At 36.4% G+C, this 25,560-nt stretch overlaps 3 protein-coding genes and 1 long non-coding RNA gene across 5 annotated transcripts; 1 reads left to right on the plus strand and 3 right to left on the minus strand.

Moving 5' to 3' along the window:
- Positions 1 to 1,075: 1,075 nt before the first annotated feature.
- LOC131026262 (uncharacterized) lies at positions 1,076 to 7,932 on the plus strand. Of its 2 annotated transcripts, none has more exons than XM_057956062.1 (9): positions 1,076 to 1,284; positions 2,825 to 5,912; positions 5,987 to 6,067; positions 6,334 to 6,486; positions 6,621 to 6,784; positions 6,854 to 7,001; positions 7,144 to 7,266; positions 7,400 to 7,487; positions 7,569 to 7,932. In XM_057956062.1, exons 2-9 carry the CDS (start codon positions 2,973 to 2,975, stop codon positions 7,763 to 7,765), a joined length of 3,894 nt encoding a protein of 1,297 aa, XP_057812045.1. In that variant the 5' UTR covers positions 1,076 to 1,284; positions 2,825 to 2,972; the 3' UTR covers positions 7,766 to 7,932. The 2 variants fall into 2 exon arrangements, with proteins under 2 accessions (XP_057812045.1, XP_057812046.1); XM_057956063.1 differs by having other exon boundaries at positions 1,278 to 1,396.
- A 276-nt stretch (positions 7,933 to 8,208) lies between these two features.
- Positions 8,209 to 12,612, minus strand: LOC131026263 (potassium transporter 10-like). Its single transcript, XM_057956064.1, has 8 exons — positions 11,677 to 12,612; positions 11,057 to 11,282; positions 10,661 to 10,906; positions 10,495 to 10,545; positions 10,148 to 10,408; positions 9,828 to 9,995; positions 9,364 to 9,618; positions 8,209 to 9,270 (listed from the first exon to the last, which is right to left on the minus strand). The coding sequence occupies exons 1-8, from the start codon at positions 11,800 to 11,802 to the stop codon at positions 8,243 to 8,245; spliced, it is 2,361 nt and encodes a 786-aa protein (XP_057812047.1). The 5' UTR covers positions 11,803 to 12,612; the 3' UTR covers positions 8,209 to 8,242.
- A 6,523-nt stretch (positions 12,613 to 19,135) lies between these two features.
- Positions 19,136 to 20,180, minus strand: LOC131026265 (pyruvate kinase 1, cytosolic-like). The gene is made up of 5 exons (XM_057956065.1): positions 20,002 to 20,180; positions 19,783 to 19,927; positions 19,617 to 19,705; positions 19,444 to 19,539; positions 19,136 to 19,346 (listed from the first exon to the last, which is right to left on the minus strand). Exons 1-5 carry the CDS (start codon positions 20,086 to 20,088, stop codon positions 19,278 to 19,280), a joined length of 486 nt encoding a protein of 161 aa, XP_057812048.1. The 5' UTR covers positions 20,089 to 20,180; the 3' UTR covers positions 19,136 to 19,277.
- Positions 20,181 to 20,852: 672 nt separating this feature from the next.
- On the minus strand, positions 20,853 to 22,982 carry LOC131026266 (uncharacterized). The gene is made up of 4 exons (XR_009102231.1): positions 22,690 to 22,982; positions 22,498 to 22,600; positions 21,715 to 21,791; positions 20,853 to 20,899 (listed from the first exon to the last, which is right to left on the minus strand). It is a non-coding gene; the product is annotated as an uncharacterized LOC131026266 (long non-coding RNA).
- Between the last annotated feature and the right edge of the window lie 2,578 nt (positions 22,983 to 25,560).

Consider the following 25,560-nt stretch of genomic DNA (forward strand, 5'->3'; position numbering starts at 1 on the left):
AACAAACTAACGTAAAGTATCAACACGTATAAAATTATTACACTAACTAAATATAACTTAAAGTCCTTATATGTATATAAACCAGCAAGAATAAGGATGCAAGCAGAGAGAGAGAGAGAGACAGTGGCATTCATATCTGAGCACAACATAGAATCATACTTAAAATTTATTAGCATATGAATTAAAGAATGAGAATGAAATATCATAAAAGTAGAATTAGAGTAATTGAACAATGGAAATGTGAAAGCTAACGGTGTTAAAAAAAGATGGGACTCCAATGTAAATATCCTTACGGACATTAATTAAATTCTGTATTAATAATTTTAATGAAATACTCCCTCCGTCCACCAATTCAAGGCCTACTTGCCTTTTTGGGACGTCTACAAAAACAAGGCCTACCTATTTTTGGTAAGTTTTTATTCATTATTTAATCAAAAAAGTCAAAGATTCTTTACAAAAAAGTGGGACCCTTTCTCCACTCAACTAATAAAAATACACTTTTTTCTTAAAAAGTGGGACCATTTTTCCACTCAACTAATAAAAATACACTTTTTCTTAAAACCCGTGTTTTTTCCCCTAGGCCTTTAATTGGTGGACGGAGGGAGTAATAGTTACTCCTCCCTAATTACCCCCAATGAGTATTTGTCGTCTTAAAATTAGAAGTAAAAATTAAAGGCGAAAAGTAGTTAAAAAGCAAGATAAAGAATAATAAGAAATCGACATAAATTAAAAGGCCAAAAACAGTCAACGGCAGATGGTAACCTGACACTCCTCGAGGGCGAGTCCCGTGCACCGTCGAATGAAAGAGCTACCATGTTACACCAATCAGTCGCAGTTTACCAATAGGATTGCGCCGTGGTTACACGCATCGCAAACTGCGCGTGCAGTCCCTTCTTTTGCATTTGCACTTTGCCAACATTCTTGCGCTTGTTCAGAGGCTCTTAAAAATATTTTGTGTCGAGCGAATTGAAAAATCGTGTGGCTGAAGAAAAAAATTGATTACCGCCACTAAATGACGAGACTACCCTTCTCGTCCTGTGATTTATTTCTATTAATTCAGCTTACACTGAAGAACGACTTTGATAGGATGCGAGTTTAGTAGTCACTGGACGTTAATGTAGAGAAGCGCCAAGCAGGAAACTTTCGCGCATTGGTGTTGGCTATTTATATAGTTGTAGAGAGAGAAGACTAGAGTGAGAAAGAAAGAGACTTTTCTGGTGACGATCCACGACTTTATAGCTTTTAACACAGTTGAGGGAAAATCATCACTTTACTCTGCCGCAGGTATATATTTCTTAATCAGCAACCTTTTGCCAAGTTGTGGAATTTCAGTTGATCTATCTCGATTCTTTGCTCACAAAGATTAATGAATCATGATTTTGTTTTTGTGAACTGTGTATGATCTATTGTTTCGCTTTGCTCTTTTTTCACTAGTTTTGTGGATCAGTCTATTTCCTGATTGCCAATTTGTTAAAGGAAGACGCGATTGCTTTTATTGAGAAAATGAGTTTACTAGTTTGTTTAAGATCCTTGTTTTTATATGGATTAAATTTGGATGATGATCCTTGGATTTTTGAATGACGTGATCTGGGAATTTGTTTGATTGTTTTTTTTTTTTTTTTTTTCTATTTCTATCAACTGTGAATTGGATGGTTGGATTGGTCGTACTAGATTTGTAGCTGAGGCTAGGTGAGGTAGTGCAAATATGTTTTGTTGTATTCAGGGGCGGATCCAGGATTCAACCTTAGGGGGGGCTGAATCTATTGGACTACGGCGTCTGAAAATATTTGCACGGGGGTTCGGGGGCGGGAGCCCCCGAAGCAAATTTTTTTGAGCATTCCATACACTTTATGGCCATGCATTTTTTTAACAATCACTTAATATAATAGATAATTGTTCGCAATTCAATTAATTCAACATCAAGTAGATTGAAAGCATATAAAGACATACTTTTATGCATTTTTTTTTAAGAAAATGTTTCATCTTCTAAACAAATAAACTAATTTTCATAGTTAATAATTAGTAATTTTACTTTTACCTCTAGAATTGACTCAAATTCAACATTAAAAATTAACTAAGAAAGAAAAAATGATAAAAATAATATAAATGTAACAACTCAATGTGTTAAGCAATCAATATGGATAGTTGAATACTATAAACAATGTATTACTATATTTTTCCTTGTATTTCTTATTTATATACACATATATATAGATATAAAATAAAATATATATCTATATTATTTATATTAAAAAAAAAAAAAAACTCAAAAAATGGGAGGGGGCTGAAGCCCCCCCTGGATCCGCCACTGGACTTGTATTCGTTATTGCAATATAAAAACCTCTCACTAGGAATGGAGAACAAACACAAAATAGGCGATTTAGGGGTACTTATTGTATCTCAATGTAAGTTTTCCTTGAAAGGGTAGTAAGTAACGTGACTAATAATTGCACTATGGGGTTGATTTATGATAGAGCTCTTCTTCTGAATACTTATGCTCGCAATTCCAATTTTAATCTATCAAGTTAAAACAGAATTTCTAAATGTTCTGCTGAACTTTTAGTCAATTGTAAATGGCAAGGTTACACTTGAGGTGCTTCGTTTTGGGCCTAAGCTGCAAGTTAGTTGTTTTATAGTTCATTATTGGTTGTTTGGGAATCTGCAAGATCAGGGAATAGTGCGAGGTTTCTCAAAGTATCTTATAGTCTCTCCTTTAGATTTGTAAATCTTGTTGTAGTATAACTCTCAATATTATCTGCCCTTTTTCTTAACTTGTCTTTTATTTATTGTTTGTGCTCTTCTGAAGGATCTATAAATTTTGCAGGGTTGCATCTCTACGCTATTTTTCTGTTTCAGTTAGAAAACTGAATTCAGAAATGAATAATAGCGTAGTTCTTATTTTAGAGCCTGATTGAGAACTAAAAGTTCATCGATTGGGGAAGTTGCCTGCCCCATTAAGTGGAATTAAAATAATGGAACAGGTAAAAGGAAATTTCCTCAAGGACCAGCAGAAAAATCCTGAACATATTAGTTATAATTCTGTGGAGAAAAGGAATGAGGGTGTGGGAAATCTAAACCAGAGATTTAATCAGGATCCTTCCAACTATATGAATATGAATATAAGACCGGCTGATCTTAATGCAAGTGCTGGTGCAAGACCTGTTCTGAACTACTCAATTCAGACTGGTGAGGAGTTTGCTCTTGAATTTATGTGGGAAAGGGTGAATCCCAGGCAGCAGTATATTCTGAATCCGTCTGTTGAGGTTAATACTGAAAGTAGACCTGTGGATCTACAAAGCATGCTAGGAGCATCTCGTATTAGCGGTTCTGAGATGGGGTCTGATGCTTCCTTGTTTCCCTCTATCGAAAAGGGTGAAGTCCAAGATCCTTCAGGCAATCCTCCCATAAGAGAAGAAAAACCTATTGACCAGCTGCCTCAATCAGTGAGTAGAAACTCACTGAAATATTCGAGGTCTCAAAGCTTCCGTACTCATTCTTCTTTGGGATCGTCTAGTGGCTCATCTAGGAGACTGAAGCTGCTTTGCAGTTTTGGGGGTACAATTATGCCTCGTCCAAGTGATAGAAAACTTAGATATGTTGGAGGTGAAACACGTATTATCCGGATTAACAAGGATATTTCATGGGAGGAGCTTAAGCAAAAGGCATCTGTAATGTATAATGAACCTCATTCTATTAAGTATCAGCTTCCTGGTGAGGATCTTGATGCATTGGTATCAGTTTCCTCTGACGAGGACCTACAAAATATGATGGAAGAATGTAAGGCTTTTGGTGATAATGGATCCCAGAAATTAAGGATTTTTCTCATTTCAAACAATGATTTGGATGATTCTCAGCTTGCTCTTGAAAGCACAGAAGGGGATGAAATTCAATACGTTGTTGCAGTTAATGGTATAGATTTTGGTTCAAGAAGAAACTCAGTTGGTGTGGAATTGGGAAACAATTTGGATGAGTTACTGAATTCAAGTGTACGAGAGACTGGACAAACTGCGGTCAGCTTGGCTGCAGGAAGTGCTCTACATCCACAGCGCGCCTCATCTTTACCAGATCCATCTTCCCAGGTAGAGCTGCCAAGTTCATCATATGCTTTTGAGGCTAACTCAGTAGGTTACCACGTGCATTCTGTCAAGCCTGAACAGCAGCCTGGATGGAATTTGTCACGTGGTTTCCACCAAATGAACGTCCTTCCTACTGCAGAAGAAAAAACAAGAGTTCCATCATCTGCCACATTACAATATGATTATGGTTTTTCTGCATCAAACCATGCACCACTTGCGGAGAACAAGGTCCAAATCCCGGCCACTGGGCACATGGGTCCTCGAAAGGCACTTAATATGGGAGAGCTCTATGGGAGTTATAATGCTAAGGCACCAGGAGTACCAGGGGCAGAGAAAAACATCGACTACAAAACTGTTGTCCAGAAAAAAACTGAATCTCATAAAGATCCAGATGTTTCTATGATGGATACACAGATGAACAGAGACAGTTCAATCAGCAAAAGTAGTGACTTCACTAAAGTTCAGTCTCTTGATGATGGGAAGATGGCATCCTCAGATCCATACAGTATTCCATCTTTAAGTAACAAAAAGATAGATGAAATATCTGCTCCTAGTGCAGCCACAGACAAGGGAACTTCAATGATGCAAACAAAAGTCAGTGAAGAGAACCATGAACACGCAAAGAACTACATGCCTTCAAATACTGTCCAGTACTCAAAGATGAATAGGCTTGACAATGATGATAATGCTTACACATCTGGTGCAGCATTCATGCCTGTTCATGGTGAACATGAGGCGTATACCAAAGACATCAGCCACGAACCAGATGTTCTTCCTCAACGCATCTTCCATTCAGAAAGAATACACAGGGAACTGTCAGGACCTAACCGTTTGTTCAAATCTGATGATTCTTTGGGTCCACAACTCCTAGTGACTCGATCAGATGTGTCGCATCAGGTCATTGAATCAGTTGATAAGTTGACTGATTGGAATGCGACAGCCAATTTGGAAACAGTTGGTGCTTTTGCCAAATCAAAATTTGTGGATTCCCTAACTGCTGAAGAGAAACTAAATGGATCTACAAATTTGGCAGATAATGGCTGTGGCATCAGTGCAACAGCTTCTTCTGTTCATGGTAAAAATGAATCACAAAACAAGGCTGAGCCGAGTGCTGCAGTATCTCTTATTGCTGTTACTTCTACACCAAGTCCTATAACAAACCAAGGAACTTCTGAATATCCCCAACCCCAAGATGAATCTGCTCAGACATCAATTGAAATTCATCAGAATAGGATGGATAAAAATGCCAATGATGGAAATTTGCAGGATACGGGTAGGGGAGATGTTTCTTCTGCAGCTACTTCCCAAAGTAATCCTCATTTCGGTGCTGGAACTTCAGTGCATGAAAGCATCCTCATCGACATTAATGATCGGTTTCCACATGATTTTTTATCTGATATATTTTCTCAGGCTAGAATAGCGGAGGGTTCTGCTGGTGTTGCGGCACTTCATGACTATGCTGCTGGTTTGAGTGTGAACATGACTAATCATGAACCTCAACGTTGGTCATTCTTCCAGAATTTGGCACGAGACAATTCCAGAAAAGATACTTCTCTTATGGATCAGGATCATCCAACTTTCTCATCTTCTCAAGCAAACATTGGAGAAGAAGCATCTGGAAATTATGGCTATCCACACCTTGATGTTGGTCAAGTTACAGGAGAGAATGTAGATTCCAGTAGAAACCTCGATGCTGATAATCAGAGGCAATCATCTGTCCCTGCAAAACCTGATGCAATAAATTTGCCTTTGCCTTCAGATTATGATATATCTCAGGCTACTGGTATTCAAATTAATCAGCCAATGAATTCAAGGACAGATGAGTCTAATCATGAGGTATTACTTGACTATGAATAATTTTGAGAGATTTTTATCTTTGATCCTACCAACTAATCTTTTGATCTTTCAAGGATGGGAAGAAAGCAACTCAACCTTCAGGAATCCCAGTTGTTGACCTATCCCTTGGAGGCTTTGATTCCAGTAGCCTGCAGGTATGGACACTCTTTTCAGATACTACACCTGCTGAACTATAGCGTATCTTCTGCTGCTTAAGAACCTAGTGAAAAATGAAATAGAATCTTTTTAGTTTCACCCGTTTTTACTATATTGTTCCTGAGATAGAACTTCGTTTCCGTGTGAACAACATAAAATCTTTCCCAGACACTCTCATCTATCAGCAAGAACTAGAAGTACCATATATATTTTTGGGTGCTTTATGCTCTTTGCTGAAAGTAAATGTCCTTTTGTTCTCTTTCAGATTATTAATAATAGAGATCTTGAAGAGTTGAGGGAATTGGGTTCTGGAACCTATGGGACTGTGTATCATGGTAAATGGAGGGGAACAGATGTTGCTATTAAGAGGATCAAGAAATCCTGCTTCATGGGCCGATCATCTGAGCAGGAAAGATTGGTAAGTCTCTTCAATTTAAATGTACCTAAGATTCTCATCTTTGTCGACGTGACTGACTAATAGTGATATAAGAATATTTCACTGTTGGTGCAACAATTAGGTGATGACTTCCATCTTGTTTTGATATTCTGTAGTCATCTGAGTTCTGGCATGAAGCTAAAATTCTGTCGAACCTTCACCATCCAAACGTGGTGGCCTTCTACGGTGTTGTGCAAGATGGCCCTGGAGGGACACTTGCAACTGTCACAGAGTACATGGTCAATGGGTCCCTGCGACATGCTTTGATTTCCAAGGAGAGGTACTATTTTTCTATATGCAGACCCTACTTTTCTTGTATATGCACTTTTTTCATCTGGAATTTGTTCAGGCATCTTGATCGTCGCAAGCGGCTCATCATTGCAATGGATGCAGCTTTCGGAATGGAATACTTGCACTCGAGAAACATTGTGCACTTTGATCTAAAATGTGACAACCTGCTCGTCAACTTGAAGGATTCGTCCCGACCCATATGCAAGGTTGTCTCATTAGCATCATTTGCTTGGAAACTGAGTTTTATAATAGTGCCATGATGAATATGATATTTTGTTTGAATTAATAGCTAAGTGAGACGAATTAAAGTTTATAACTTTGCTTGATTTTGTAAAACAAAAATTTCAGGTAGGTGATTTTGGTTTGTCTAAAATCAAAAGAAATACATTGGTCACCGGTGGTGTCCGGGGCACCCTTCCATGGATGGCTCCAGAGCTATTAAACGGTAGCAGCAGCAAGGTCTCAGAAAAGGTAAGATTTCAACGAAACATAGATACAAAAAATGGGATAAACTTTATCCGCCATAGTTGATATGCTTTACTGCTTATTTGTGGTACCTTTTTTTTCTCAAAAATATGATGAAGTTTTGTCTCATTTCTTGCAGGTCGACGTCTTCTCTTTTGGGATTGTGCTTTGGGAGATTCTCACGGGCGAGGAGCCGTATGCCAATATGCATTATGGAGCTATCATCGGTTTGCTTTCTCTTTCCCTGAAGTTATATGCATTTCCCCTTCAAAAAGAGGAGTATAGTAACAAAGTGGTGTCGTGAACAGGTGGTATAGTGAACAACACACTGCGGCCACCGGTGCCGAACTTCTGTGACGCGGAGTGGAGGCTGCTGATGGAGCAGTGTTGGGCTCCCGATCCATTGGTCCGGCCGACGTTCACCGAGATCGCAAGACGTCTGCGTATTATGTTGGCAGCATGCAAAACTCAAGCTTTTGCAGCGCAGAATCAGTTGTCTAAGTGATTTGTTATTGAAATGGGGATACAATACACGTTACACCTCCAATCAAAACAGAAATCGAGTTATTTTCTCCCCCCGCCCCCTATTTTTCCTTGCAGATAATGTACAGGAAGAGTGTTTTCTGTGTGTACAAGTACAATAGTAATAATAAAGATAACTTGTGTTCATAACTTTTCCTCTCGACAAATCAAAATGCATTTCAGATTTTTACTGTTACTATTTAATGTTTTATTCTATTTTCACTGAAAATGCGTATTTCCATTTTAACCTTTTTTGAATCCTTCATAGTTTAGAGTGAAGAACCAATATAATAAAAATATGATCCTATATTTTCGCATTTGAAATAACTCCAGAAAGTCGAATGCGGATTATTTACTCATTTCATATTCATAAGGTAAAACTAATACAATACTGAAGCAAGGGATACAAATAAAAAGTGAAGAACGTAAAACAAAAATTCCCTCTTATTAAACAAAAATATCAGACATAGAAAACCTGGCCAACGTTCAAAAGGCTTTCATGAGGCACATTAAAAATGACGCTATTCTCCCTGCAAATCTTTCTAAGAAAAGCATATATATAATCAATGGCAATTTTCTTGTAAAACCTTGACTCCCTCCTTGCTATAACTACAGTATTTCCCAGAATGTGAACCACCCCAGCATCCCTACAATTCCTCATAAATTCCAGTTCATCCCCCTCCGTCTGCCCGCTTTCCCGACCTGACGACGTATGCGTCGTGTTCACATGCATAGGTGATCTAGCAGGGACAATGGAATCAACCGAAGAGATGGTAAAATCAAGATTCAGAGTAGAAGTCTCGCCGTTATCCCTAGACTGCACCGTCTGCTGCCCGTACAGACTGTACTCGTCCGAGTCCGAACACCCTTCCATCATCGTCTCCAGCCTCACGAACGTGAAAAGATTCGTGAACAGCTTGTTCTCAAAGTCGTCGTCTTTCTTGTGAAGGTCCTTGTACCCGTATCTTGCAACGCACCGGAACATGTGGAAGCTCTTCGGCCCGATCCGTTTCACCAGGAACCGTTCCTCCTCCGGTACGGTGTACACCGGAAGGTACTTCACGCAGACGAAGACTACCACGGAGTGGATAGCGGGTAGGTTGGTGATAAAATGGGAGAAAATATGAGGCACTCCACTGGCTAGCTCCGTGTACACGAGCCCGATCCCGGGTACACGGACAAGCCCTAAGCTCGGACCCAGACCTAGAATCCAAGCTAGTGAAACCTTGCTATGCATCTCGAACTCGTAGCGTTTCAGTGTTCCATAATGCCAGACGTACATGATGACAAGGAAGGCAGCAGCTATCACGAGCGGGACCCAACCACCTTGATCGACCTTGAAAAGCACGGCTGAAAAATACGTGCATTCCACCACTAGCGACAACACTGTAAACAACAGGACGAGGATCCAGTGGCAGTGCCAGACTAGTAACATTATCAGAGTCATGAGAAGCGTGGTGACGAGCATGACCACTACGACGGCAGTACCTGTTGGCATCATCCAGGATGAAATCAGAATTGACAAACTTTAACGTGGAAACGAACGAAAAACTAAATAAGCAGTTGAGCATATGAACACACCGTAAGCATTGCCAATTTGGCTCTGGTTTCTGAATCCAGCAGTAACAGCAATGCAAAGGACCATGAGAATCCAATTCATGTCGGGAATATAAATCTGGCCGAGAAACGTCTTTGATGTATGTACAACTTTGACTCTTGGAAAACAGCCAAGGGCATGGGCCTGCTTGATTATCGAAAATGTAGCAGATATGGTGGCCTGACTAGCAACAATTGCTGCTAAAGTCGCAATAATGAAAACCGGCCAGTATATTCTTTCTACAAGAGAAATTCAAATCAACCAAGTCAGGGATTGAAATGATTTCAGAAGATGAAAAAAAGATCTAATCTTATATCACTTAGGTACTATGAAGTACTGTTTCTCAATTTAGCTTCTATCCGATTTAACATGACATATTCAATCCATAAATTTTTATACTCGTTTCAGATACTTGAAGCAGCATATAAACCAAATCCATGAGCCATACCCGGAATTGATCGATAAAATGCATCAGCCACGTGATCATGATTTTGCATAAGGTATGCTGCTTGCCCAGAGTAGGCTAGAAGAAGACAAGGAAAAACTACAACGGTAAAGGCAAGCTGTACAGCAGAAACTGGAAAATGAGCAAGATCAGCAAAAAGTGCTTCAGTTCCTGCAACAACGAGCAGTCAAAGTTAGTACTCACTTTAAAAGTATATCAAAGTGTCTCTACCTAAGAAATCATGTGATAGTTCGGGCATACCCTTGTTGTGCATGTGTGTGTGTGTGAGAGAGCGAGAGCGAGAGAGAGAAAGTCATCTGAACCTGTGATACTGAGCATGATCCCGCCAAGGGACGTCCAACCTTTCTTCTTTCCGTTTTTAAGATATCGATATATGTACAGGGGTGAAAAGGCTTTGAGAACTGAGCTATCATAGTTATATATGTTGTAGATTCCAATGCCGCCAATAATCAGAAACCAAAGCAATACAATTGGAGCAAAAAGCCAACCAACTCTATCTGTGCCATAATGCTGCATGCTGAACAATCCGACCAAAATGATCACGGCTACAAGCACCACAACATCTGCATCAAAGAATAGATGCTCAATCTCGTAACGAGACCACAAGCAAGATATAAGAACAACACAACCATCGGAGAGCAGATCATACCATTGCTCATCTTCGGGTGGTCCACCTTGATCCCCCCCGAAGCAGAAAGAACTGTGATATTCATTTTGGTTAATAAGTGTTCGACATATAAGTGCAGAATAATAATGCACACATCATTGTGAGGATCCCATCACCAAAGGCACTAGCTATGAACAAACATAATTACCGGATATAGCGGGAGTGAGAATCCCATCACCAATCACCATGCATGTCCCGACAAGTACTAGTATAAGAAGGGAAGTTTTTCTAAACGCGTTTGCCTCCAGCCATGTCTTGGTCTTAGCAGCAAAAGAACGCTCGTGGACTGTGTTTCGGCTATAAGTTGTCAGCTCCTCATCAGTCCTGTGTTGATTGGGAATTGTTCGCACTTTAGCATGCCGACAAAGTAAAGAATAAAGAGCAAAAGTTCCCCCTGCACAAAGAGAAGAATGATCTATTATCACCATGTCTATCCACAACATCTCTCACTGTGATAACCTTTTCTATATTATCAAGATGCCTATTGAATACAGAAATAAATCCCCAACGAAATATCATAAATCTTTGTCCAAGGGAAGCTTACCTTGACCATTGTCGTTTGCTCTACACACAATGAAAACATACTTGAGGAGAGGTATCAGCGTGAGAGAGTAAATAATCAACGAAAGGGCGCCAATAATGTCCTCTGTATCATCTACTCCACGAGGAAAAGTATTGTAGAATACATACAGCGGAGATGTTCCTAAGTCGCCATATACCACTCCCAGGCTCTGAAATGCAAGCCTCAAGAGCAAAAGTGACGAGAATTTCTGTTTAAGCACAAGTCGTTATCTAAGTCTTAGCACCATGTATTCTCTCAACAAAATAACAGACTAATTAAATCATGCAACTTGATAATGGAAATCCAAAAAAAGTACTCTCTATGATTGTATATATCATCCAAACATCCATTTTCAAACAACAAATTAACACCACAAAATTTGATGAATAAGAACAACAGCAATTCAATAGAACTACATAGAAAAAGCATGTGATCTCAAGAGCTAGGAAGAGAATATGAAAAGGAACAATAGCAATCATCAAGATTCTGTGTCAATTCAACGGTAGACTGAAAAGGGGGTGAAAGTTGCACACATCCTCACTTAGATACTTTCATGGTCATGCTACACCAAAAAAGGTAAAACAACTTTAGCTTTTTATTACCTTTTCTCTATACATATTTTTAAGCCTTACAGCCTCTTCATCCATGGGCTGATCAAGTTTCTGCTCCAAATCCCACATCTCCCCTTTCGTTTGGCCGCCTTCATCAAAATCCACTCCAGATGCCATCTTTATTCAATCTATGATTTCAAGAAACAGCTTCTAAATGATTCAACCACCCTCCTCCCCAAAAAAATCAAATTTCTTGATTTCAAGAATCCCAAAAGAAACCAACTTTGTCAGCTTCAAGATTCAATCTTGGAAAGGGAAATCCAACCCTTGATCAAGAAAACAGGAAGTGGAGGCAAGATTAGGACAAAAGGGGTATAGAAAAATATAAAAAGGAGTAACAAGATTTAATTGTTGTAGGCTGGCGAAGGACTTCTGCTGTGGGGTCAACTAAATAACAGCCACAGAACCCTGTAGCAGCAGCCTATAGATTAATCATTGCAAGAGCAAATTCAGCAACAGACCAAAGCCTCATCGTCTCCGAACACCACTATAATGAAACTCAACTGTGATGCAACTTGAAGTGGGCTACCCTCAAAATTTCAACTTTAGTTAGCTAGCAAAAACCAACTTCTTCATTCCATCTGCTGACAACGAGATCATTTGATTTTGATTTCGATTTTATCCAGTGACGCGCAGACTTCGAGTTTTTCTTGAACCAACTCTCTCGCTGAATTTTGATTGCGCTTTCACGTATGTCTAGAGACAGAGGACCCCAGCTCCTCTCTCTCTCTCTCTCAGAGTCTTGCTCTCTATCATACACATTTGACACGAGCGATTGCTGTATGTCTGAGCGTCGCTTATTTTTCTAACTGCCACGTGGCTTGCAGTCGTGGATTTTTAAATATTATCGATTTTTTTGACTGACTGAATAATGGAGTAATACAAATCCTAAATCTTGAGGTTGGATCGCAAGATTCGAATAAAAACACCACAAAATCTTGACTTGCGTGTTGATTTTGATTAGCGCTTATTTCGTTATGGTACAACTCTCAAAGCGGCGATCGCAACAATGCATCTGCACCAGAGATTTTTATTAAATCATCACAAATATCAATATCAATATATATATATGATAATATTGTCGCAGAGTTATTAAGCGTGATTTTTTGTCATTGGTCCGTCTATAAGTATGATATTTTTATTTTGATATACATATTTTGATACCGAGTGAAATTAAAAAATGTATACAATAAAATAGTAAAAATAAAAATTATTCATTAAAATTTAAAATTTAATCATATTAACCATTTTACCTTTCACATAAAAATTTAAAAATTGTTCACTAATTTTTTAGTCATAAATTCAAAATTTTGAACTCAAATTCACAACCAAGACTAATCCTAATTGTGAATTCTAACGTTAAAATTCTAATTCACAATCAAGATTATTCTCAATTGCTAGCTTTAAAACTAAAATTCACACTCAATCTATTTTCGAGTTGTGAAGCTCGAATTTACAATCAATATATATATATATATATATATATATATATATGGTTAGGTTCAATGAAGAAGGCCTAAATGTAAGAAAGAAGAAAGAAGTAATCTCATCCGTTGATCTTATCTAATCTAACGGACATGATTTATTCACGCCATGTTCAACGGATTTTTTCGTTGAACATACGGGGGTCGAAACCCATAACCCCCAAAAATATTGTATATGTTCATGAATGTTCAACAAAAAAATTCGTTGAACATGGCGTGAATAAATCATGTCCGTTAGATTAGATAAGATCAACGGATGAGATTACTTCTCTCTTCTTTCTTACATTTAGGCCTTCTTCATTGAACCTTGGCCTATATATATATATATGGTGCGGTTATAGTGAGAACCACACTTATCGTGAGAACATAAGAACCATTAAAATCAATGCATCTACTATATAAATTAATGCATTCGCTATTAAATTTAATGCATCCGAAAATAATAAATTTTTTGCTCTCTTCAGGATTCGAACCCAGGATCTGCATTCATCCACCAAGATGATACATCCACCGTAGATCTTGATGATCGAATGGTTTAAAATGGTTCTCTGTTCTAATTTTATTTAGTGGTTCTTATTTGAACCTCTATATAGGGTTAGACTAGAATAATAACTAGATTTATGATATAAATTAAGAACCAATATAAACCCTTGGATCTTTAGAGATCAACGACCAGATCCCCTTCTGATTTGATTATGATAACTGGCGATTTATAATCTAATAGGGCACAAAGGTAATTTCATTTTGTAGGTAATTATCATTTCCTTAATTAAAGGGATTGTGTATTGAACGTATCAGTTGAAGATTTTATTCTATCATCTTTATATCATTCACACACGTAACGCATACCCCATTATTTCTCTAGCATTCATAAACTCCAAGCAAACAAAGTAAAAATCGTGTAAAAAGTGAGGATCTGTACAAGCAAAAGCAGAATTTACTCACTATGGATAATGAAGGTACGTGATTATTTATTTATTTTTTCAGAAAGACATTCATTCTATGCTCTGAAAATTTGTGTCCTAAATTTTCGAATAGAGTTTATTCGTACATAATTACTAACGATTCATACATAAGTTCACAGTTATTACAATCAATTACTCCCTCCGTCCACGAATTAAAGCCCTATTTGCACTTAAAATTTTGTCCACCAATTAAAGCCCTATTGTGCTTTATGTACCTTTTTACTCTTCTTCTTTTCCTATATTTACTACCCTTTGCCACTAATGGACCCACCTTACAACAACTTTATCATTTTTATATTCTATATTTATTACACTTTATCACTAGTGGACCCACCACATAACACCTTTAACACTTTAGTCAACTACTTTATCACTTTAGTCAACTACCCTTATATTTCATCCACAACACCTTTTTCAGCTTTCTTAGTCTCCGTGCCCACCCTCAAATGGGGCTTTAATTCGTGGACGGAGGGAGTACTAAAGTATTTATTCCCAGAATTCGGCCATGCATTAGTTCTTGACGATATTGCTCATAATTTGAGATGAACAATTAATTCGTATAGCTAAATAATTATATGCATTCTTCGTTACACCTCATGGAAATTGCTTATTATCACAATTATTTGAGATATTTTTGTACAACACGAAATTCATATTGTACATGAATCTGCTGCGATGAAATTCATATATAGTTTATTCGTACAAAAGTATGTTACGATTCATGCAGAATTACATAGTTATTCTAATTCTTGTAGTCATGTGCTTATGCCCAGGATTCGGAATCCCATTATTTTATCGCGATATTGATCTTAATTTTAGATGAAAAATGAATTTGTGTGTTTGAATAATTACTTGCACTCTGCGTAATACCTTTTGAAATTTCTCATTAGGAAATAATGAGAATAGATGTACGTGTTTATATTATTTACAACCTGACGTTAATTATTTTGTTCATACTATTGCGCCGAAGTTCACATAGTTTTTATTCAATGATGACAGCTTTTTATTGACTTCCTCTGTCACTTCGATTAACTTCCCACATGGAAGCATGATCTCCGACCTTCGGGCATGGAAGCGATCAAGCACCCAGTAATCTAGCTTACCAGGCATATCTTGAATTGTAAGATTAAGCACATGACCAAAACCCAGGGACTTCACAACCTGTTTCTGAACGTCGTTCATTTCTTTGACAATTTTCAAAAGAACGCATGGCGTGCTCCTAATATACAGAGACGGGTAATCATCATAGTATATGGGTGGGATCCTGTAGTATCGACTCCCCTCATAGTATATAAGTCCAAATTTGAACCACACAATGGGGGCACATGGCGCGCTAGGAGCGCGCCACATGGCAGCAGCCTCCCAATACCTTTCAAAGTCTTCCAAGGTAAAAACACGGAGGGGTAAAATAGTCATTTCATATTATTTTTTTTAATTATTTATTTTATTTTATTTACCGAAAATTTATTTTTTTCCGCGGCTGTCGTCAAAATTATGCATATAATTGAACACCAATATGCATAAAAATAAACCCAAATATGCACGACGCTAAATAAAAAGAGTGAAAATTTAAAATGTCATATTTCTTAAGTTCTATAGTAAAAATGCCGTTTTTTATAAACATAAGCATTTTATGCCCTATTTTTAAATACCATTTGATTTGATGGGTTTGCTTGGTTTTGTTGTGAAAGTCTTACACATTTGACAGCTATCAGTCATAAAAGTTAACGATTGACAGCTATCAGTTAAGAATATATATGAACGATGGGTGGCTAGATCATGTGTCCGCCCGGACGGACACATAATTTTACCGGTCGGACACATAATCTGGGTGGCAGATCATGTGTCCGACCGATAAAATCATGTGTCCGGCCGGTGAAATCATGTGTCCGCCCGGGCGGACACATAATCTAACCATCCACCAGTCATATGTACTCTTTACTGATAGTTGTCAAATCGTTAATTTTTATGACTGGTGGCTGTCAAATCGGTCAAATGTGTAAGACTTTCACAAAAAACCAAGCAAACCCATCAACATCAAAGGGTAAAATAGGTACTTCACATAATTAGGGCATAGAATGCTTTGTATGATAACTTAAGGCATTTTTACAAAAAAACTTAAGGAAGTGGGCATTTTTGCCTATTAACACAAATAAAAATATGCATGGGATAGTATCAGTATGCAAACCATATGGTATCTCTCGTTGTCGAATAATGTTATGCATATTTGTGTTTACCTTTATGCATTTTGGTGTTCAGTTATATGCATAATTTTGACGACGACCGCGAGAAAAAATAGATTTTCGGTAATAAAAAATAAAATAAATCGAAATGACTATTTTACCCCTCCTTGTTTTTTGCCTTAAAAAGCTTTGGAAGGTCTTGGGAGGCTGTTGTCATGTAGCGCGCCACGTGACCCTTATTTGTGGAAGACCGCTAGGACCTATATATTATTATAAGGGAGTGGATTTACATGATCCACTCCTTATATATATATATACATGGTTGGGTTCCATAGAAAATTATCTTTTTCGAGAGAATGAACAAATCTATATATTTTACGAACAGATAAAACATAACTAACGAACAAACGTATTTAGTAAAAATAGTGAAAATCTCGCCACCATCAGGATTCGAACCCAGGTCAAAATGTTGTTCATGCGGTACAGTTATTTGTTCAAAAAAATTATAGATCTTTTCATTTTTTTTTCACGCATTCTCTATTATCTAAATATTTAGCATTTTCTGTTGAACCTTTCTGTCTCTCTCTCTCTCTCTCTCTCTCTATATATATATATATATATATATATATATATATAGGGAGAGGTTCAAGAAAGAACCATAAATAAAAGAAGACCGGAGAACCATTTTCAGCCATTCGATCATCAAGATCTAAGGTGGATGCATCATCTTGTTGGATGAATGCAGATCCTGAGTTCGAATCCTCAAGGGAGCATTTTTTTTTATTTTTTTAGTGCATTAATTTTAACAGCGAATGCATTAATTTTTACAGTGGATGCATTAGATTTGATGGTTCTCCCGTTCTCACAAATAATGTAGTTCTCTCTAGAACCACACCCTATATATATATATATATATATATATATATATATATATAATGTGGGGGAACTTAAATGATCATTAATATAATTGTTTCTTTAATTGTAGCTTTAATTTATCGTTCTAACTTGATTTTCTAAGCAAGTTCTTTAATAATGTCTGAGATATTACTAATAACTGTTAATGATAATTCTCAATGATCATAAATAGATACTCTCATATTTCAGTGTATATCTATAGATATTTTTTAATGATCTTTCTTTAATGATCATTTAAGTTTCCCAACATGAATGACAAATGAATGCAATGCATGAATATTTAGTACCGACTACCTATTATTGCATCTGGATATGTAGTTTTTGGCTTTGAACCTTCCATAATGTAATCCTATCAGTTTTATTTGTTGTTCAGTGAACATGATGTCTTGAACCGGTCAACTTTTATGTAAACAAAGACAATAACACACACACACACACACAATAATAAATATGATATCTTTCGTTCTCATGGTTGTGTCAGTTTTGGCCATGGACCATATCTTGGATTCATAAGCGTTATCATTTGAAGCGGCCCCACTTCTCACTCATATAGGTGATCACCTTATAATAGGTATCTTGACATACTTGACCTTTATGAAAAAGCTATAGGAATCATTAAAAGCTTTTGAAAGCTTAACCTTACTGCACTCTGCAGATTTGCACTTGGGCAGATCGAGAATGAATTTTATAGTTGTAATTCCAAGTGCACAATAGAACATTTATAATTTAGTTGTCTTTTTGAACCAAGTTCTTGGAATCTCCTGCCATCATAGTTGAGTATCCACTATGAACGTTCTTTGATTTGTGGATTTTATCCATTCCCCTTCATGCATAGTTGATCGTTTAATATTTTGTGATGGTCATCTGTGATGAGTTTTGACTTTCTCTTGTCAAAATCTCATGTTTTCTGATCAATTATTTATTATTTTTCTTCGAATGATGTTTCATATGTTACTAAACGATATTTCACTATATTATTTTAGTAACATCATCATTTGTAAGAGTAATCTAGACAACGTTCTTTATTGTCCTTGTAGTACTTTACATGTTTACTAGACAATATTCTTCTTTATTGTCCTAATAACATTTTCTGATGATCAAATTACTTTAAACAATGTTATTTTTATCATTCTAGTAATCATATGAATTTCTTTAACGATATTGTATTTATCGTTCTAACTTGATTTTCTAAGCAAGTTCTTTAATAATGTCCGAGACATTACTAATAGCTGTCACTACTAGAAAAACGCTCATAGATAACGGATAAAATCCGTTATCTATGAGCAAAAAAACCGTTGTGTATAGTGGTGTTATCTATTCTATACGTCATACACAACGGTTTCAAAACCGTTATGTATAGTAGCATAGATAACGGTACGATGTGTCATACATAACAGTACGCATCCGTTATCTATAAAGGTTATACATAACGGTTTTTCACCGTTATGTATTAATATTTTTCCGTTATGTATTAATTTTTTTTTAATTTTTTTTATCATAGTTAACAGTTTTTTGCACTTTTTATAACGGTTTTAACCGTTATCTTTGATAGAATACACAACGGTTTTTCACCGTTATGTATTAAGATTTTACCGTTATGTATTATTATTATTATTTTTTTTTTATCATAGTTAACAGTTTTTTGCACTTTTTATAACGGTTTTAACCGTTATCTTTGATAGAATACATAACGGTTTTTTGCACTTTTTATAACGATTTTTTGCACTTTTTATAACGTTTTTTGCAGTTTTTATAACGATTTTAACCGTTATCTTTAATTAGAATACATAACGATTTTTTGCACCTTTTATAACAGTTTTTTGCACTTTATATAATTGTAGTATATTTTTAAATTTTGCAATTTTTATAAAACGACAAAATGATAAAATCAACGACAACAATATTATATATCATCCAAAAAATTCATACATTATTATACAAATGAACCAAATATCAAGTATACATCATCATTGCATATTCCGATTCAAAATTGAAAATATCAACTACCTTATAGCTAAAACAAAAATCTATAAGATGATAGAGACCTAGCAGCTCTTCCTGGAAGAAGTGAAACAGATGATGACTGATGCCTTGACCTTGATAGCAGCTTGGACCTATAAACATTTTATGAATTTTAATCATTCCATATATAGGAGACAAAATAGAGAAATGTATATAGATAGAAATGGAAAAGAAATGAGAGCAACATACAGCAGATGAGGCAATTGATTCAAGGTGACTCATTGGTTCCCCAACAAACTTCACTGTCTTCTTGAAGTAGAGATTCTGATTGTAAACCTTTTCTGCCTGCAAACACATATAATCGAATAATCTTGTCTCGTCTCGTGTCTGAAAAACAGTTGGTTTTTACATGATGAACTAACCTCAGCACAAATCTTACGAACAACGGATATAGTCTCTACAGGGTAAAGCCCCCTCACTGTTTCTGTTCCTAGCAGGATTGCATCACTGCCTGCAAACAAATCATCCTAAAACACAACGAGCAATGCAGAATCATCGATGTAGCAAGTCAGATTATAGCTAAGATACCATCTAAAACAGCATTGGCGACATCAGTTGCCTCTGCACGAGTAGGCCTCAAGTTGTCAGCCATACTGTCCACGACACGAGTCACCACTGCCGGCTTCCCTGCCATGTTGCACTTGTGAACAGCTTCCTTCTGGAACAAAAACACCTGAATGCAATACAAATAGTTGATGTTAGAGCAATCCTGGACAGCGTTTCGTATCAAGATCCTGAGAAACGTACCTTCTCTGGTGGGAGATCGATCCCAAGATTCCCACGAGAGAGGATGATTCCATCAGCTTTTTCAAGGAGATTATCAAAATGAGTCATTCCCTCCACATTGTCGATCTTTGCAAAGATCAGAGTCTGGTTGAGGTCACCCAACGTAGAAAGAAACTCGCGTGCCTGAAACCACCATCTTTAAGAATCGAGCCACATTAACTCAACACCACCTATACTTACAAGCTTGATGTCCTCAGCACGCCTCATGTATGACAGTGAAAGGAAGTCAATGTTGTTGCGAACTCCCCACGTTCTTATCACCTATTCTTACAACAAACCAACACAATTTTCTTCACAATAAGGAATGATTCGAGTGTTGTTGAAAGGTCTATCTTGAGTTACGTTCAAATCTAGATTTCTAGGCCTATCTGAACGCTTCTATCTCAGTCATCATCATTTTTTTTCTAGGCCTATCTGAAGGCTTATCAGATTAATTAGTCATTTTTGGCTAAGGTGTAACCAGAGGTGACAGTCTCAGCCAGCCAAAGCCAAGTCTATCTATCACCCCATCTCCATATTTCACATTGTTTGAGTGTGTAATAGTCAAGAATTTTGATTACACATGAATCAGCAAGTACCAACAAGGGAGATATTGTGAGCACATTTGAAGAAATTTGTCGGTGGAGATACCGCATCTTAAACAAAACCCATGTCTAGGAAAAAACTAAAGTAGGAAGGGGTCACTAATTATACATTATCTAGAAAAGTCTTGAGAATGTTATATGAAAATGAATGAAGCCTAAAGTAGAAAAAAATTATAAAAGATTACAGAACTATATCCACAAAATGAATTGCAGATACTCAATTTTTTACCTTCTCATAGAAAATGTGGAATGTCCATGAAACTGTTGTGCAGGTCCTGGTCAAGAAAATACAAGTTCCCTGAATCACCTTTCACAACTTAATATATTATATTTCTGAAAACTCAAATGGTCACAAATCACTGTCTAAGCAATGGTGATTAAGTATCAAATAGATGGAATGTGAAGGTTCAAGGTATTTATAGAGCACATATCAACCATTCAGTAACTGCTTGCTGTTTATATTCAGAGAAAATTCAGTAAAGCATCACATCTTTAGATCAAGTATAATTGTATCTCAATTCATCTATAACTTTTTTCATCTCTCTCAATCTAAAGTGTTGGACAATTTCATGCTTGGCTGTCATTTCAGATGATCAATTTGACCATGTGTTTCCCAACACCAACTAATTATATTAGTTCATTATTCTCTCAAGAAAACATTTTCCTCAAGAAATAAACAAGTTAAGCTAATTGAAGAGAAAATGTATGACGATTCAAGATTTCATACCAAAGATGTATCTGGAAGAGCCTTTCTAATTGTTGGTTAAATATTTCATATTATAATATATATTGATAATGTTGGTTAAACAACTGTTATAATATGTTTAGCATTTAATAATGCTATTGGAATTTAATATATATATATATTGATACAAATCTATTCATTCATCTTAAACTATAACTGGAATTTGATGCAGGCTTTGAATTTTTAACCAATATTTTCCTCAACATATTGTTAATGATCAATAGTTGGCAGTACATGATGTTCAGAATGTAGCATCAAGCCGACTTCAAATCTAACTTAACAGAAAGCAGAATAATATCAATTTAAAAGAGACCAAAATAACAGATTAATGAAAAAGACCATTACCTCAAGAATCTAGAAGCACCTGGGAGGCATCTACAACAAGTAAGAGCTTCTTCACTGGCAGCAAGAGAGCGAGAAACCTGAAAATATTCAGAAATCATGATACAACACCATATAAACACATGCTGCAAGTTGAATTAAGGAACTTGACTACACTACCCGCAAATTAAAAGGTCATCTGTGATCTCCATGAAAATAAAAGGATGTGAGTGCTCTTCCAAGAAAATAAAGTTTTTATCAAATCAAAGAAATCTTTATGCTATGAAGAACAATATAATTGAAACCAATAAGTAGCTCAGTAACTACTCAAAGGCTTTTTTTATTTCTACAAAAGAGTAAAATACAAGGACCACTTCCTCTCCTCCAAGGTCCACCAAACCTGCAAAAGCCACACCTTTCAATCTCCAATCCTCTAACTTTCTCATCTCCATCCGAATTAGCAAGCTTGGGATCAAGAGGGATGAATTTAACAGATTGATATTGGTATGACCGCTATTTAACAAAACTAATACTGTATATACTTCTAGATTCAGCAACATAATGACTACCATATGTAGGATAAGAGAAGAAATGTAGTTAACATTAGCAGGAAAAACAATACTTACAAACAATTGAACTAGGCTTTTCCTGCACATTACCTTTGTAAATAATAATCCCCTATTTTCAAATAAATCAAGCTTTTGCATTAAAAAATATTAGATTAGAGACCGTTAATTCCGTGACTTATTTTAGCTCAGAGACCAGCAATAATCAATCAAAGATAATGATTATGAGATGTTCAAAAACCTTGCTAAAGCAATTCCACCCGCTGTTCTCCGGCAGATACCTGCCGTAAACGACCGCGCCGTCCGACGCCTTCTTCAAAATCCTGCTCGGCGGAACCCTAACCCTGAGGTCGGGAACCGATTCAGAGGAAACAATGGCGGAGTCAGGGGGAAAAGATGCGTAAGCGAAGATGTGTGTGTCATATGTACTGACCTTGGATTCAAATTAAATCGCGGCGCCTAGGGTTAAAGGGGCGGTGAACAGACGGCCGGTGTGGCAGAGACGCGAGACGTGGCAGCGAGTCGACATGGCTGGTGGCAGGCGACGCGGGTTTGAGATGGAGAGATATCTCCGCAGCTACTGCTACAGGTAAACAGACAGAGGACGGCGAGATAAGGGGCACAACGAGTGCCAAGCGGCGCTGGTCGTGGCGGCGAGTCGCGACGGCGGTGGCTGGCACGACGATGGTGAAGAGAGAAAGAGGCAGGTCTGATTTGGGGAAATTTGGTGGGGGAGGCTAGGGTTTTAATTTTTTATAATATTATTAAATTTTAAAATAAATATAAAAAATAATACATAACAGTTTTGAGGCGCTCATATATAACGGTTAAAATAACCGTTATAAAAAGATGTTCATAGATAACGGTCGGCATAACGGTTTTGTAGTACCGTTATGTATGTAACTAATAGATAACGCAAAAACATAACGCATTTGTTCAAACTGTTATCTATGCATTTAGACAACACTACATAGATAACGGATTTTCGCAAAACCGTTATCTATTCCTAAAAGTGCGCTCATACATAACGGTTTTTGAAAAAAACCGTTATCTATGCACTGTTATGTATGTAAACTTTTGTAGTAGTGTGTTAATGATCATAAATATATACCCCACATTTCAGTGTATATCTACATATATTTTTTAATGATCTTTCTTTAGTGATCATTTAAGTTCCCCCCATATTGATATCATAAACCTTTTAATATACTACTTATTTCCGTAGTCTATTATGTAGAGAATACACATCTGGATTTTTAATTTTTTAGTCTTGAGGATTAAAAATTTCATTTCATATGTACTTGAAATAAATGACTTTTCATTAATTATACTATATTTAATTCTTCAATTAAATGGTTTCACTTTAATGAGATATATATATTTGTTATTATATAAGAACTTTGGTTTCTCAAACCAATTCACACTTGTAATAAATCTTGTTGTCTCTACTCATAACTTTTAGATTGTCTATTTCTCAATAGACTAATCAAGTTTCATTTAAACTAATTAAAGGAACAACAATTTGTAGCCATAACAATACTTTAGTTATATACAAGTGTTTATTTACAATTGGCTATATAGTATATATATATAGGGGGCCGCTCCAATAAGACCCCCTAATTTTAGTGAGATCTAGGACACGATCTGGTGTGTTTATTTTATCAATCCTATGGCTGATATTGTATCTGGAGGGTGATTTTTTTTTCGCAGGGTTCGAATCCTGGAGGGAGCATAATATTTTAATTTTGTTATTCATCAGTATATATGGCCCTGTTCATCAGTATATATGTCTTATTCATTACGAATTTTTTAAATTTTATTTTTCATCAGTATATACATCTTGTTCATTAGATACACGTTTTGTTCATTAGTATTATATGTCTTATTCATTGTACTCATGTTACACGAAAAATAGGGAGAACAATGCAGTATATACTGATGAATAACAAAATTAAAATATTATGCTCCCTCCAGGATTCGAACCCTGCGAAAAAAAATCACCCTCCAGATACAATATCAACCATATGATTGATAAAATAAACACACCAGATCGTGTCCTAGATTTCACTAAAATTAGGGGGTCTCATTGGAGCGGCCCCCTATATAGGTGAGAATATGTCCCGCCTATTACTCAAAAGCGGAGAATCCGGAAATGATCCAAGAATACCTTTCGAGGGAAGATGCTCCTCAATGCGGGAAAGCAATCTAGGACAAACTGAACTTTCTCATGGAATACATGGATGTGATCACAATGAATCACACTTGGGATGGAGTCGGACACACTCCGGGTGGAAGACTTCTTGGATATGATTGGAAGTTCAAAAAAAAAAAATCAATGTTGATAGGTCTGTCAACATATACAAAGTTCGCTTGGTAGTAAATGAATTCAAGCTAAAGGAAGGTCACACGTGATCTATCCTTACTATGTAAATAAGCTTTTATATGTATATATATATATATATATATATATATATATAGGGGGCCGCTCCAATAAGACCCCCTAATTTTAGTGAGATCTAGGACACGATCTGGTGTGTTTATTTTATCAATCCTATGGCTGATATTGTATCTGGAGGGTGATTTTTTTTTCGCAGGGTTCGAATCCTGGAGGGAGCATAATATTTTAATTTTGTTATTCATCAGTATATATGGCCCTGTTCATCAGTATATATGTCTTATTCATTACGAATTTTTTAAATTTTATTTTTCATCAGTATATACATCTTGTTCATTAGATACACGTTTTGTTCATTAGTATTATATGTCTTATTCATTGTACTCATGTTACACGAAAAATAGGGAGAACAATGCAGTATATACTGATGAATAACAAAATTAAAATATTATGCTCCCTCCAGGATTCGAACCCTGCGAAAAAAAATCACCCTCCAGATACAATATCAACCATATGATTGATAAAATAAACACACCAGATCGTGTCCTAGATTTCACTAAAATTAGGGGGTCTCATTGGAGCGGCCCCCTATATATATATATATATATATATATATATATATATATAGGGGCGCGCTCCAGTGAGACTCTCTATTTTTCGTGTAACATGAGTACAATGAATAAGATATATAATACTAATGAACAAAATGCATATCTAATGAACAAGATGTATATATTGATGAAAAATAAAATTTAAAAAAATCGTAATGAATAAGACATATATACTGATGAACAGGGCCGTATATATTGATGAACAACGTAGTATATACTGATGAATAACAAAATTTAAAATATTCTACTCCCTCCAGGATTCGAACCCTGCGAAAAAAAATCACCCTCCAGATACAGT

The sequence above is a fragment of the Salvia miltiorrhiza genome, chromosome 5, assembly GCF_028751815.1.
Source record: "Salvia miltiorrhiza cultivar Shanhuang (shh) chromosome 5, IMPLAD_Smil_shh, whole genome shotgun sequence".
Taxonomy (NCBI): domain Eukaryota; kingdom Viridiplantae; phylum Streptophyta; class Magnoliopsida; order Lamiales; family Lamiaceae; genus Salvia; species Salvia miltiorrhiza.

Coding starts and splice junctions, on each gene's coding strand:
- LOC131026262 (XM_057956062.1), top strand. CDS start 2,973: ATGGAACAGGTAAAAGGAAATTTCCTCAAGGACCAGCAGAAAAATCCT. Junction 5,913..5,986: donor CAGATGAGTCTAATCATGAG/GTATTACTTGAC, acceptor TGATCTTTCAAG/GATGGGAAGAAAGCAACTCA. Junction 6,068..6,333: donor TTGATTCCAGTAGCCTGCAG/GTATGGACACTC, acceptor GTTCTCTTTCAG/ATTATTAATAATAGAGATCT.
- LOC131026263 (XM_057956064.1), bottom strand. CDS start 11,802: ATGGCATCTGGAGTGGATTTTGATGAAGGCGGCCAAACGAAAGGGGAG. Junction 10,907..11,056: donor AGCAAACGACAATGGTCAAG/GTAAGCTTCCCT, acceptor CTCTTTGTGCAG/GGGGAACTTTTGCTCTTTAT. Junction 10,546..10,660: donor TCTCACTCCCGCTATATCCG/GTAATTATGTTT, acceptor TGAATATCACAG/TTCTTTCTGCTTCGGGGGGG.
- LOC131026265 (XM_057956065.1), bottom strand. CDS start 20,088: ATGACTCATTTTGATAATCTCCTTGAAAAAGCTGATGGAATCATCCTC. Junction 19,540..19,616: donor TTCGTAAGATTTGTGCTGAG/GTTAGTTCATCA, acceptor ATGTGTTTGCAG/GCAGAAAAGGTTTACAATCA. Junction 19,347..19,443: donor AATCAATTGCCTCATCTGCT/GTATGTTGCTCT, acceptor AAATGTTTATAG/GTCCAAGCTGCTATCAAGGT.